Consider the following 15,767-nt stretch of genomic DNA (forward strand, 5'->3'; position numbering starts at 1 on the left):
CAAAATGTAATATATGGTGTTATTTTACGCTTTATTATTATATTTTCTTGTTATTGTTAAGCATAGTCATACATAATCATAGAAGTATAAGTATATCATACATATAAGATTATTAAATCAATCGCATTCAGAGTTACTAATTTCGGAGCATAAACGGAAAGTTTGTGTAAATTATGCTCTTGTACATGTAAAATTAGAAAACTTTCACATACAAAGTCTAAAGTTTATATACGCTTAATACAAACGTGAAATATGTATGTGAAGGTCACACGGTAATTCGCATTTTAAAATGATATTAACATAATGGAAATTTTCATAAATACTAATATCAGAAACCTTGTTTATAATACATACATAGATAAATGAAATAGGTACTTCTGTGTGATCAGCCTTAGATAAAAATCTCTTACTTTACTATATATTTATTTAGCTTTCGTAGATGAACGGGATCTAAGATTTTTCTTAGTCGCTTGGTCAACTTCTGGCAGATCGTCATCCTCGGACATGGCAGTTTTTTTTCCTAAACAAAAATCAATTTTGTACTTAAAATTAATGCTTTCAGTGTACGTTAACGATAGGAAAGTTCCTAAAGTCTTGTTTACCTTCTTTTTTCCTTGGCTTTTGTTTTGATTTCACTGTTGTTTGTACAGGAACTACATTTTCACGGGCACGCTTAAGTTGCCTCGAAATAAATACATAAGAAAGGTACGTTTGCAAGATAATGATATAGGTCAAAGCTGTAAATCTTATGACTGGAATATTAAAATTTCCAGTTGCGAAATTGAATACACTTTCAACTTGGCCTAAACCATACAAAAAGACTAACGTTGCAATAGGCAACGTTGCAACGCGTACGAAAACGTACATCGAGTTAGCAACGAGGAATGCCACTGTAACAAAATAATTGTAGAATATTACAAAAGAAGTAATTTTATATAAAACAGTATACCTAATGAAATTATACCCACTTTTTGTCACCTTTTCTTTTTTACCGACAAAATGTACAAGCCTAGCTCCATGAAGCATAGCATCTCCTATGTAATGTGGAACTAATAGTAAGATTCCTACTTGCTGGAAACTGTATAAAATAAGAAAGTATTAGAAAATAATAACTAATATTGTACACTACATAGAAAAATATGTATGTCATACTTAAAGATATAAGCTGCAACAGTGGAAAAGAATCCAATAGTTGCTTGTACAATTCGAGAAGGTATATCTTCCTTCTTTACTCTTTGAAAATATATTTCAGGATAACAATGCAACCAATAAGCAAGTTGGCAAATAAAGAACAATTTTGAGGAAAATGACATTGGCACAGGGTATTCCTTCCACAATAAAGTTATGTTTAATAACAAGTCCTCTCTAAAGGAATCATAAATTTATATTACATTTAATTATATAAAAAATAACTATATTTATATTTGATATAACAGACCTGATAATTATGTCTATACCCCATATAACAGATAGTATATAAAATAAAACAAGTTGACTGGATTCATTAAATTTGGCAAGTTTTACTTTACTAAGATGTAAACGTTTTGAAACTTTCTGAAAAAAGAAAATATAAATGTTAGTAACGGTTTTATTGAAAATATTTAGAATAAAGAAAATACAAATTAATGCATCTTACATCAAAAATATAATCTTGAAATACGGCGTGCATTACAATTGTTATCAAGAAAGAGAAAAATATAGCACATGCGTCTTTCCAACCAGTAGTATATTTCATTGGCATAGTCGGATCTTCAATATCTGAAGTTATATTGTGATGAATAGCAATAAATGTATATGCCCATGGTGATGTTACCTAAAAAATAATTTATAACTTATAATAGTGTATAAGTAAGCGAACATTGTGTTAATCAAGAATATTATGTTAATATAACTTCACTTAAGCTCGATTTATTACATATATTCGTATTGGTTAACAAATAATGGCAATGGCAAATAACATATGGTTATCGAACTAACGATAATTGGAACTGATATTAGGTATAAACTGTTCTTCGAACATAAAGTGAAATATATAAAAATAAAGAAAATCATCGCTAGCGAACTTTGAAAAATATGTATGGGTTAAATAAAAATATCATTGAAATTGAAGAAACTGAATACTGACCTGCAGCAATAAACCCGTTATGAAGATCATAGCCACACAAGAAACAATATCTCCATGATTTTGAATAATGAATTCATGACTGAATATAGGAGGGTTTTTATTTGAATTTTTGCGACCTTTTACTGCAACCATTATTTTCCAGGATTAAAAGCACCGTTCTTGTGACCACACGCGTCAACGACTTATTAAAAGTACCGTCAAATAATTCAACGTGTACTCAATTATACCAATACCTATATACATATACTATAGGCAACAACGCAACACACGTCGTAGCGGGAAAGCAATAAATTAAAGCATGCGACCAACATTGAACAATGTGGCGCTTTCTGTCTTTACTTGTTGGCACCACGTAAGTCAGGAAAATTTTGAAATATATAACTCGGTCAATATATTATACGGTATGCATGTATTTCTCATATTTTTGTGATATTAATTGAAAAATTAATTTTTTCTGACATATAATGAAAATTATCTCAGTTAACAATATTTTATATATTATTATACGGATGTTCTATTGTTTGTAAGTGCGATGATCAGTCTAATCCAAGGATCAAAAATAACTGTTATATATATATTTCTAAAACTTCTATGAAAAAAGATTATTGACTAATGATGAAGAGATAATTAAAAATTATTTATAAACAATATCCAATTTCCAATACATAATAAATTATTCACATGTGTATAAAATTGATGAATATAACAATAATATTAAATCATACGACAGGAAACATTATAAGATACACTTTATTAATAGTATTAGGTACATTTTTAGTGGTCACAATATTCTTATACATATTCCTATGCATTTATTGTTAAAACTATGCAATCACCACAAATATTTCGCGACACTTTAAATATTTATCTATAAATAAATATGTTAATAGTTATGTGACGGTAAAGAGAAAATACATATTTAACAATTCAATATTGAAACAAAATAATTTCTAGGTTTCATATATATTATGCCAGAGATAAACTGTAAAATTCATTGATCAACAATGAGTCGAAAATATACCTCTGTAATCGTAAAAATAATACTCTTCCAACGTTATATTTTCATTATATTATTAGTTAATCATAGTGGTATGATATTAACGCTTGTGTATTTGTACATTATATGTTTGTATTAGCATGCTTAGCAGTGGAACAATAATCTGTCTGCTCTGATGCACTTAAATGAACACATATGATATACGATCAAAATTCGGAATTTATACTTAAAGTTATATAAAATACATCTTGTGTCTGTGTGTGTTGTAACAGTTCTATTTTCATACACAAAAGCGGATCGATGTATTTATTTACACATGCTTTATAATATATTACTTTTGTTTATCCTTATACATTTTTACAATTTCCTTTATATCCGATATTTTTTTGATCATCCGCTCTTGTATTGATAACTGTTCAAATTTGAAGTGCAGATCCTCCATTGATTAGGCCATAATAAGTTTATATTTTTAACAATCATACGTAATATGCGAAGGCAATGTAAAGAGGATATCTTCAAGAATCATTATAACCCTTTGAGAGTGTTATCTTCACAGATACAGTTTCGTTTATATTGAATAATATCTTTTCTTTCATATGCTTGTCAACAACATCTATTGTCTCAATATTTTGCTAAATCATTTGCATTTACAACAACAATTTTAAATAAACAACATGCATAATCCTCCCTAAAATATGCACGTCATTTTGCTGTATTAAACTAGTTTAGGATTCAGTGACAAATATAAATTAGATTATTTTATGTTATGTTCGTGAGACGTTGTTCTGTATCTCAAATAAAAATATTTCATATCCTGATCTGATTGTTGTTGACTTAGATGAACGTGTTTACATTTTAAAAATGGTAGTCAGAAATGTAGACGTTCTTTAATATTGCAACATTCTAAATCGAAACACGACTTGTATTTTATATTAAATGGACGTGTCAGTCAGTTCCTTGAAAATCTTCTTTATGTGTTTCTTGATTGTATCACCGAACTTTAATTAACATCACCTTATCAATTTTTTTAAAAGAGAAATAAATTCAATAAATACCATGATCGTTAACATTAAAAAAATTTACGATTCTAAAATTTTGTAGAAATTGTATTTTTCTACATCCAAGAAAACAATTTCGAGTTTAATATCTGTACGACTTGTCGAGATGAATACACATGATAATACACGAGTATAATAATAACACGAATTAAATCTAAATATTTCTGTGGTCACAAGCCTTAAATCTTAGCAAAACCTTTTAATGTTATATGCAACCAGTAAGACTTAGGTCTTTAGTTTGCCCTAAGTATCGCTTGTCGTTGCAAATTATATTTTGAGGTAGACAAGTATATTCTTCAAATAGCTTTTCATAGCTATAGGTAAAGCTAAACCAAATGATAAGTTTTCATTTAAGAAAGATGCCACATTACGTTTAATTTTATATCTTAATAGACCACAAATATAGCCTAAATTTACTCGCAAGATCGTAAAGTAGCCATGAAAGCTGTAATTCGATTCTTAGTTCACATTGCAACCAACAGTATTGGAAAGGGTAGAATATAATACCCTCTAAAAGCGTTGCCATACTGATGAATTTCTGTTAAAGCTACAAGAAAAAATTAAGTGTCAAAAATTTCATGCATTTTTAACATTAATACGATTGCAATATAATTATTGTGAGTGGTATCAAGATTTTAAATAGACAAGGATAACAAATCTGATGCTAAATGTGTTAAAAATGTTCATAAAATCTAAGACTGGAAGCTATTGTACTCGAATGTCGCATTGAGAGATTAAAATCGTTAATTGTATTAATTTTTATCGTCATATTCGTATAGAATTATATTATCTTGTATGTTCCTTGACTATGTTATAATATTTCAACATTGTTTTACATTATATTAATAGGTACTTATATTTTCATTTGTTCTATTTTCAGGTGTATGTATATGTGTGTACGCGCGCACGCGCGTTCCGATGGCAATGACAGTAAATACTTGTACATTCAGTACAAGAATGTAATTTTTTATTCTCATCAATGAAAATGCTCGTTACGATGTCACACTACCTGTTTCATTCTTTTATATTACTAAGATATAGTTTACCTTCATGTTTCAGGTACTATTTTTGTACCTCCTACTTCTGAATTTTAAGCCGCAATCAAAATATATAAATTCACTATTTTTTAAACAAAATATTAATCTATACTCTTGATTATGTCAATAATATGCAGTAATTTACTATTTATTAAGACAATTCACATTAAGGAGATTAAGTTATATTAGAGCGCATTTCGCTATTGAGTAAACCAATCTATAAATGATAGGTATACATATGTGCATGTACACATTGCGATTTCATGTCAATCGCCAAAATAGTTAATCTATACTAAATCTCATAGAATATTAAATTTTACGATTGTGTATCTGAAGTTCCACTTTTTTTTCTCCCGCAAATAACAACGGAAAATAATTATTATAACGCCATACAATACTGTTTAACAAAATCTACAATTAACACTGCATATTTATGGAACATTACCTTTCATCACATACATGTAATTTATACAAGAGGATCGTTATCAAGATCCATTTCTTCTACAGTGATATAAAGTCCTTCTTCCTCATATGTAGACTCATGTTTTGCTAAAACTTTGAGTAATGGCCGCAATTTCATCCACCACTGATATGTCGGAATGCGGTGTCTGAAAATTTTACGAAACGTAAGTACACATTTCCGATGAAAATCAACTGCGATGCATTCCCGTTACTTACTCGAAATCCGTAACTTCAATAAGTTCCGTAAACGGCGTAAATCTATACTGTCTTCGCACAATACCAATCATAACTGCACTATCAGCATCCATCGCCGTTACCTTACTGCCATCGTTACTATATTTTTTTAATTGTTCGCTAAACCACTCAACTGCCTTAGACCCCATTTTTGTGCCCAAATTGCGATCAAATGGAGTCGGTGAACCACCTTGTTGCATGTGACCTATAAAAAATTTTGTAACTTGAGATCTATTGTTATTTAAAATATAAGATAGTATCAATTGTTAAACATATACCAATAATGTTCATTCTACAGCTAAATAGACCCTTTCCTTCTTCGCTAAAAAGTCTCTGCATAAAATCTGTATTATAATTCAAGTTAGCATTTTCATTTCTCAAAATAAGACCTCTCTGTACACCTTCAGACATTTTTGCTGCCATCGCAATGACATCTTGATTTAAGTCTTTAATATTAAACTTCTCTTCGAAAATATATGCTGCATCAGCACCTCCGGCTAATCCAGCGACCGTAGCTAAATAACCGCAATATCCACCCATAGTTTCAATAATAAATACTCGACGCTTTGTACCTTGCGCCGATTGACGAATTCGATCACAGATCTAAGAATAACACAGATACACTTGACTAAATGAAATATACCAATTGCTGTATTATAAAATAATATATACACAACGTAAAAAATTCTACCTCTGTAATTTCATTTAAAGCAGTGTCACAACCTAATGAAAACTCGGTTCCTGGAACGTTATTGCTAATAGTCGCTGGAATCATAGCAATAGGAATTCGAAATTCTTCATACTTGTCCCTAGCTTTGAAAAAGGTAAGTCCTGTTTGATAACCCTTTTAGAAAAACAGCAACAATAACACATTATAATAGTAAGCAAAATTCTGAAAGACAGTGTATGAATTACTTTAACCCTGCAGAGATCGCGGTTAATCTGATAGATACATATGGAATTTGTTGAAAAATATTCTTAAAAAGGCATATCGTAAATCTTGCTGACAAAGAATAGCTATTATATAATAGATTAAATCTGTATATGTGTGTCATAGGAATATGTTATTTCCGTGAGAAATTTCTATATTTCAAATGTACTAATATTATTCGTGATGAATGTTTTTGGATTCTTACGCGTCCATCAATGAAGAATTCTAATTAGCTTATATAATTTTTACTTTTCTTATCCTTATTACTATGAATGTTTAATATCTATACTAGATTTAATAATTATTAATAGTATCTGTTTTAATAAAATAAAATTTGTAATAATTTTTATATAAAAATCGGCACTGCAACACGGATTAAAGTCATTAACAATAAATACACCGCGATCTATGACGGAATTATTATAACCGAGATCTTCACAGAATTAAAGAACCATTACCTCAAACCCTCCTATGATGAGCAAAGCTTGAATTCCATATTCTTTAAGTCTCTGAGCAATTTGAGGCAACTGCTCCTCTTTGGGTGGAGCACGTTTAGTTCCTAAATAAGCACCACCTTGTGCTACCCAACCAGTGACAGAAGGCCAATCCATCAATTTAAATTTTCCACCCATAAGGCCCATTATTCCGTCGCAAATACCATATACCTAGAAGTTTGTAACATGAGATCTTGTATTACTATATAAGGATGTACTCATTTTTAAGACGATACCTTATCACCTCGATATATACAGTTCCGAACGAAAGAACGCACCGCAGCATTCATACCACAAGAAGGTGAACCAATATGCATCACACCTAACGTATAGTGTTGCTGTAATAAAATTTGGCGTTAATATTGTGGGGATATTTGATGTCGATTCATGCAGCGTGCACATAAAAAACAAATGCATTCTGCAATTTAACATAATGTTTGATATCAAGACTTTTAGTATGCTTGTGGTTTCTCTTATTCTAGCAGAAATACTTGTTACAGGTTATAACAATGTTATATTTGTTTAGTAATAAAAGAAATAAAAGAAATAAAAGAAAAGAAACAGACAAAAGAGAACAAAAATAACATCAAGATTTAGAAGTTAGTTAACTCACTTGTCCACATAAAGTGAATTGCTAATTTAGAAGGAATAGATGAGACTGTTAGAAAGGCTATTTTATGATGCATTAAAATTTAATATTCAGCAAAAATATATACACTTATACTTTCTTCTCTCAAAACAAATTTACCTTTTTTAATATCGGGCCATTACTTTCCTGAAGCAGCATTAAATAAAAGATATAATATAGGCAAATCTTCACTTTTTATATATTCTAGATACCAGAACTAAAAACCTTCACATGTTTTTTGTATGATTCATTATGTAAGATGTTCCGCAGTCGTGGTACAACAGAAAGAAAATAATTCGAAACGAATTTTCATGAATAGTGAACATTCGGTAATGAATATTCAGACTTGATTTTCGAAACGAAACTTCATATGGAAAATCTTTATTCTATACTTTAAATTATTTGGACATCAGGAATCGTCTCTTTTTCGATCGTACCATGATTTCGGAAACAACCTGTATATTTATTCAACTGATTTCATATTTATTATTTTAATAATCTTATATGTTTGATAGAAGGCTTTAGGTTCATATCAATCTTTATATTATATGCAAAATTGCAACATACCTTACTAGGGTCGTGATCTACAGGTGCTTTCAAACGGGTTAACATTTTATATGTATCCAAATTACGAGCAAATCCCCTAAAAATATTTACAAAATGTAATATAATTAAAGTTTTATTTCAGTATGTAGTATGGATAACATACTTTCCGCGAAGTTTAACAGCAAGTTCCCAATTTTTATCAGCCATAGCTTGTGCTACTGCTTTAGTACGACGAACGCACTCCATAAGAGGTAATCTAACAGCTTGATTGCCATCCAGTGTAACAACACATGCTTCAGTATCTGGTGTCGCTTCCATCAATGCCATTACTGCTTCTGCTCCCATTCGACAACCCTATAAGTTATTACCAAATTAATCTAATACTTTTGTCTTTAATATGTTATTGGAAAAGAACATCATGATATTGTATATACTTATATAATAACTAACCAGAACTCTATCGAAAGCTGATGGATTACCACCTCTTTGAACATGACCAAGAACTGTAATCCTTGTGTCTTGTTGCAGTTTGTCTACAACAACTTTATGAACCTTCTCAGCAGTAATTGGTTGGCCGTTTCTATCTATTGCGCCTTCTGCCACAATAATAATGTTAAGTCGTTGTCCTGTGAGTCTTTCCTAAAAAATATATTTTAAATTTTTATAATCTTACACAATACGTATACGTAAGACAAATTGAAAGTTACATAGATAAGTGCAAAGATCGTTTACAAAAAAAATTTAGTTCGAAAGAAATTAAATTGTAGGCGAAAGAAAAGATAATAATATAGAAATTAATGACATTAATGTTCCAATTTATCTTCTATAAACATGCCAAACATTTAATTAGTTAATTTTGGAAATAATTAAACGTTACACATGGAACATGGAACTCTCTGAAAGAACATATTGTAACTATAATAAGCTTACCATTACAAGCAAATAAACTAAACTAAGATTAAAATATCTATAATATTCCTCTTCTTACTCATGAAACAGCATAGCAGCAAACAGCAAACAAGAGCATAAATTTAAAGCAAGGAGTCATTCTGTGATATTACAAGCAATGAGAAAATTAAATAGCTTTATAGAACTGTTTAAAAAATAAAAAAAAAAGATGTGCAGACCTGTAATAGCTTTTTGCACAGCTTGTTTGGCCAATCCTGTTCAGGTGGCCACTCTGGGATGAACACATAATCAGCTTCGGAACATATGGCTGCCACTAGAGCCAGGTAACTGTAATAGTATGTTATAAAAGCCAACTAAAAATATTACATTACATATATAACACAGTAACTATAATATAGTGAAATGGCCAGGTCCAATTTAAACTATTGATATAAATGTGAAGATAAATAAAGAAAAATGTTACTGTTAAAACATTACAAAAATATAATATTGCAAAAAGTTTAAAATCTTGTTTAGTATTGGTAACAAACTTTTAAAACTGAGAGAAATTTATAATATAAATGACCAAAAACTAATATATTCCTATTCTTCTTGATAATTTAACTATTTTGACGAAGGAGCAGACACACGTTTAATATGAATAAAAATGAACTCAATACAATATAATCTGGCTAATAAATTTAATATTATAGGAAAGCATGATTCATTAAAGGCAGTATAATGATTGATCAAGGACGTGCCTGTTGCACAGCTTTGCAAAGTTCCTCAACCCAATCACCTGACGGCGGTACTTCAGGTATAAAGCAATAGCATGCTTCAGAAGATAAACTTGAAGCTAACGTCAGATACCTGAAAGACCTTTATTTTTTCATTATATTCACACTACCTTGAATTACTTTATTAGGACTTGTCCCTATCCTTACATTAAAAAGTTATTACAAACGAAGTTTTTGGTTCTTTTAATATTCTGCTTAACTGTAAGAAGGTGAGAAGGAATATGTGTAACACTGACAACAGAATTAAGCAATTAAAAATACATGAAAGACGACAACACAAATTATTGAATTTGTTAAACTAAATTAGGGGAGAAATAACACTGTAACAAAAAATTTAGAAAATTCCTAAACAACGTGCCTGCTCCAATTTTCTACATAATTTATCAGGCCAGTCAACAGGAGGCGGTGATTCCGGACAGAAAACAAAGTCTGCCTCTGCTGCTAAAGCACCCACAATTGCCAAATACCTATCCAAAAGGTTGTCACATTTGTAAGAAATAGTATGAAAACAGATATCCTTCAATTTATAAAATATTGTGATTGAGTATTTTTAGTGCTAAAATACTAAATTCTTTCGAAATACTAAATAACCAACTATTTCTTTTATTTATTTAAGAAACGAAAATTCTTAGCATTTCACCAATAAAGCATAATGATCAACTTACCCGCAATGTCGACCCATAACTTCCATTATGAATGTTCTTTGATGAGAATATGCAGTACTAACAATAGCATCAATACTCTCAATAATACGATGTAATGCTGAATCGGTACCAATAGTCATGTCTGTCCCACAAAAATCATTATCGATAGAACCTACCATACCAGCAATATGTAAATGTTGGTATTTTTCTGCTTGTTCTGAAGTAATTTCACCTAAAGAAACAGCATCTTAGTAAAGTATACATAAAAATATAATATTACAATAAAAATATCGGTTTTTTATTTACCTGCTGCAGCTAATTCTTTTAATAGATCTGACCATTCCTCTTTAAATAAATTTGCACCAGTAAGCGAACCATCACCACCTATTACAACCAAGTTAGCTATTCCACGAGTTACTAAATTTTTTGCAGCTTTTCTACGACCAGCACGTTCCCTAAAGTCTTTGCAACGAGCAGATCCTATTACTGTACCACCCTAAAGTACATAATTATAATAGTTTGAATGAAGCTGCAATAAAAGCATGACAAACAAAATACATACTTTATGAATGATACAAGAGACAGATGACCAATTAGCTTCTACAATATTATTTCCACCATCCACCATACCCTGATAGCCTTCATTGATGAAAAAAACTTTACAACCTAGGTAAATACCCATTCTAACAACTGCTCGAACTGCTGCATTCATTCCTAATGAATAAGTTTTATTATTAAAATTTAAGTAATAAAATATTAATTAATATGTATTCCTATTTTATTTCAGTTAATTGATCTTTTACCTTGAGAGTCACCTCCACTAGTAAAGACTGCAAGGCCTTTACCTTTATGACTACCAGGTTTTATGAACCTCTGTGCTGCTACTTCTTCTGCCATCTTTGCTGCAGGATACCAAGTATATCCCTGTAATATAACTTTTTTTGTAACTTTTTAGATAAAGAATTCACTTTATTCCTTTATTTAATAATATAGTAAGTGCTTATGATAACTTATTTTATAGATAGATATTAATCAATGTGCTTCTTTCGTTATTATTACAAAAACAAAATTGTCTCTTTTTTTCTAATAATCAGATCATGATCTTCCTTATTGTCATAACATAAATATAGAGGAATATTTAATAGTAAATCAAAATATTTTCTTATAAGCAACCATTTCAATTTTGTATCAATCTAATACAAAAGCACAAAGAATATATGGAAGAAGAATGTGTTATATCCGCCAAGTTTTCAACTCACTTGTAGAGGAATTTTTGGTTCCTTTTGAATATCAAATAATATTGAACTTTTATCAATATTATTTTCTGTTATGCTCGGAACTGAGGCACATGCCGTACAAAAATTAATTTTATCTTTTAGGAAGTTATGTTCTTTGTCATCTGATAAAAAGATTTATATTATTTTTCAAAATTATTATTATTTATGTTCTAATAACAAAATAGATTCTATACTTAATACATATTACTTAGTTTTGGGATTGGAACATGAGAAGAAGTAACTTCTTCCTTTGACTCTTTTGTTGTGCAAACACATATTTCATCATATTTTATGGACATTATATTATACAAGTGAACATACAAGAAATTTAAACAGACATTAAGAAATAAATTCTTATGCCCTGCATAATACATGTAACCTAAAATAATAAACACTATTTACACTATAAATCAACTCTATTCTTTGTCATAACATGAACATAGTAGCATCCCATTCATTTTCAGGAATTCATTACAAACATTTGTGTGACAATCATTGTTTATGCATGTATGAAATACACTTTTCATATTACAGTATACTGTAATAGCCTTTCCTGTATGAGCATACATTGCACAAAAATTAACGCGCAATGACAAAGTAAATAATAAATATAATATAAAATAACAACATCGAATTTTCGTCGAATAACAACTTATTTCACATGAGATAGTAATTAATCAAGGGCGAAAAATGAAAAGTGTAATGAATACACGAACAATGTTAAAGAACGTTACAACACGAAACATCTTCAGCAGTCCTTCGTATTTTAAAATAAGATAGCATGTGTTCAAAGAATCAATGGAATCTAGCACAGTCTCAATCTGTCGTGCATCAAAACATCGGAATAACGATGTTAATACTGAGTATAGGATAGATCATTGGGATTACTTCATTTGCATTTGCAAGGTAAAATTAATATATAAAAAAACGTCAAACTAATTTAAAAAATGTATAGACTGATGAGCAGCAAAGCAAATAAATTTATTAAAAAATTGAATAATAGTCTATTGTAATGTGTATACAAGATAACGTCACTTTGTCACTGACAATTAGTCATTTAGTTATTTATTATCTATAAAAAGTACTTTTATATGTGTATATGTAAAGAAAATTAAATAATTTTCAACTCACCGAACAAATATATGTCCAGTTACCAATAAAGATTAGAATGTAGACAGTTCTTGTCTGATTTTAAAATTTCCTATACTTGTAGACTTACAACGCTCTGACTGAACATCAGATACCGCTCTCGCGTCTTGAGTCCAACTAAAACTGAAGGTGACCTTTACGTGTGCTTCAGCACGAAGTCTCCCACCAGTAATATTTGCTATCCAGCTCTCGCCCCTCCGCCTATGTAAAATTAAATTTAGGAAGTGGCCGTAGATGGTGCTAGTGATACATAGACAGCCAATACGATATTTCCTTGCCGCTGCATTTATTTTACGAAAACTATTTTAAATTCTGCTTACTAAAAATTTATATAATTTTGCCTGCTCTATTTTTTGTTGGAAGAAAACTAATTTCTATATATTCTGCTATATGCTATATGCAAAGATTGATAAATTCTACAAAAAAACTTCCTACGTATTCATTATTTTGATCATACATATAAAACAGCAAAACATCTTGACTTAACCTATGGATTCAATCATCATTTTCACTAAATAGTTATTGACATACGACCTATCAAAGACAATGTAATTCATTCTAATAATAATCTGAGATAAAATGAACTTTGCACGTCATAAATAACAATATATAAATATGTACTTTTACGGCTCCTTTACGAATGTGGTTTGACATTTAGTTATTTTTATTTTCAGTCGTGTCACTGAAAAGAACAGAAGCTCAAAAATACCATCTATTTTCTTTTGCTTTAACAAATCAAAATTTCATCAACTATTAATAGAAAAGTTTTATGGCGTCTTGTGTATATATACATGTATGTAGATTGATCTATGATCAGATTATTAAGTAACGAATTTTTATCTCTAAAGAAAGAAATTAGTAACAGTGCCGAAAAAATTATACGTGACAATGTCAATATTATTATTACAAATTTAAGGTGTAATAAGATATCCTTATACGACATATAAAAAGAATATCTTTGGATTTTAGCGATAAATTTCATCAAAACAGATCATTCTTTAAAAAATCAGCTGTAATTGATCCGCCGGATTTTCAAACAAATTATTTCAGTTGTTTCTACATTTTATCAACAAATCAATTTTTTGTTTTACTTCTTTCGTAAATTTTATTACCTGCTGTTACTTTAATCCAATTTCGTTGGTTTTTTATCTCCAGCAATTATGTAAAGATCTGGATAACAGCCCTATGAGCAAAAAATAGTACGCAACTAAACTAAGCACTTTGCAAGTACTCGTTATATGCACTTCGTTATCCTGCCCTATGACTTCATATTTTTAGTACAGAGCACGATGGAACAAAAAATGTTATGTCGAAATATCGTGAACTACTATTAGACCGATTCGATCTTATATAATCGGTTGCATTGGAAAAAAGAGAAAAAAAAAAAGAAAACTAAACGACAAAGAAATAAAGAAAATCTAGATATTTGAAGAAAATAGAAAGTTCCTTTATCAACTACGTCGATTGTATGTAAAGACTTGTATAATTATTTTGCAGTAGGATTCTTTTCTTGAAAAAATGCACGTATGCGAGTACGTATGCAAAAATAAAAAATTATGACGCGACACAAGAATGTAAGGATCTACATACGGATACTTATTAAAAGCCAACTAAATTACTATATTTTCGTAGTCGAATATACAAACATACATATTTTCGTATAAACTTTGAAAGTTAACAAGATGTACAAAGACATCGCGAACCCATTCAATGGCTAAGTTCTTAATTTCAATATAGGTTACCAAAATGTTGCAACACTGCTTTTTCTTTTATTTCAAGAGGGTTAAATTTAAGTGAATATCGTTAATACACAATCTGTTTTATTAAAAACCAATCCCCTCCATTTCTAGGCTTTTATTCGCTCGAATCAGTGTTGAAAATGATATCAAACAATTTTCATTTCACATCCAATCGAACCTATTTTTACCTATTTTCTAATTCTCTTCAGTATCTACATAAGATGGATCTCGAATCAATGATACCGAAGATAAATTATGACGAAGCTAGCGAGCATGAAAACGATAATAATAATATTAATTGTAACGAAGAATTCTTACTGTATAGGAACATTGTGCTTACGTTGGCCTAGCCTCCGAAATCAAGTTTTCAAAATCTGTATTTAAAATACTGTTAAGGATGTAAGCGTTATTATGTTTTTGGACTTATTGACTCAATATAGAATATACTGTCCTTCCAGAACTTGATAATACTGGAAAGCAGAACAATCGAGATTATGGCTTTTCTGAGACATTTTATCAGAATTTATTATTTCGTGTAAACGTTTATAATAATTATAATTTACAATTACGATGATCGATGATAAATACAAATAGAACAACATAACTCGGGACGAGGAAACTAGGAAAATGTAGCGGATGAATATTTGAAATTTGCGATGGCTAGCTTTCTCCACGAGGAGAGAGAGAAAAAGAGAGAGAGAGAGAGAGAGTGAGTGAGTGAGAGAGAGAGAGAGAGAGAAATTTTACGAATCGAGATATTA

The 15,767-nt window shown here is 29.9% G+C and overlaps 2 protein-coding genes across 9 annotated transcripts; both read right to left on the reverse strand.

Moving 5' to 3' along the window:
- Positions 1-12: 12 nt before the first annotated feature.
- On the reverse strand, positions 13-2,447 carry LOC126866718 (translocating chain-associated membrane protein 1). The gene is made up of 7 exons (XM_050620631.1): positions 2,126-2,447; positions 1,637-1,813; positions 1,439-1,554; positions 1,153-1,365; positions 969-1,078; positions 603-890; positions 13-520 (listed from the first exon to the last, which is right to left on the reverse strand). Exons 1-7 carry the CDS (start codon positions 2,255-2,257, stop codon positions 423-425), a joined length of 1,134 nt encoding a protein of 377 aa, XP_050476588.1. The 5' UTR covers positions 2,258-2,447; the 3' UTR covers positions 13-422.
- A 410-nt stretch (positions 2,448-2,857) lies between these two features.
- LOC126866716 (ATP-dependent 6-phosphofructokinase) lies at positions 2,858-13,519 on the reverse strand. 8 transcript variants are annotated; one of them, XM_050620626.1, is made up of 18 exons: positions 13,250-13,519; positions 12,101-12,240; positions 11,645-11,765; positions 11,404-11,555; positions 11,148-11,337; positions 10,863-11,073; positions 10,556-10,664; positions 8,963-9,151; positions 8,676-8,866; positions 8,534-8,609; positions 8,087-8,113; positions 7,952-7,972; positions 7,575-7,676; positions 7,303-7,509; positions 6,605-6,757; positions 6,192-6,516; positions 5,896-6,118; positions 2,858-5,825 (listed from the first exon to the last, which is right to left on the reverse strand). In XM_050620626.1, exons 3-18 carry the CDS (start codon positions 11,736-11,738, stop codon positions 5,684-5,686), a joined length of 2,412 nt encoding a protein of 803 aa, XP_050476583.1. In that variant the 5' UTR covers positions 11,739-11,765; positions 12,101-12,240; positions 13,250-13,519; the 3' UTR covers positions 2,858-5,683. The 8 variants fall into 8 exon arrangements, with proteins under 8 accessions (XP_050476583.1, XP_050476578.1, XP_050476582.1 ...); XM_050620621.1 differs by lacking the exon at positions 13,250-13,519 and having other exon boundaries at positions 2,858-4,727; positions 5,663-5,825; XM_050620625.1 differs by lacking the exon at positions 12,101-12,240 and having other exon boundaries at positions 13,250-13,518.
- Positions 13,520-15,767: the final 2,248 nt, after the last annotated feature.

Source organism: Bombus huntii, chromosome 6, assembly GCF_024542735.1.
Source record: "Bombus huntii isolate Logan2020A chromosome 6, iyBomHunt1.1, whole genome shotgun sequence".
NCBI classification, from domain to species: Eukaryota; Metazoa; Arthropoda; class Insecta; order Hymenoptera; family Apidae; genus Bombus; species Bombus huntii.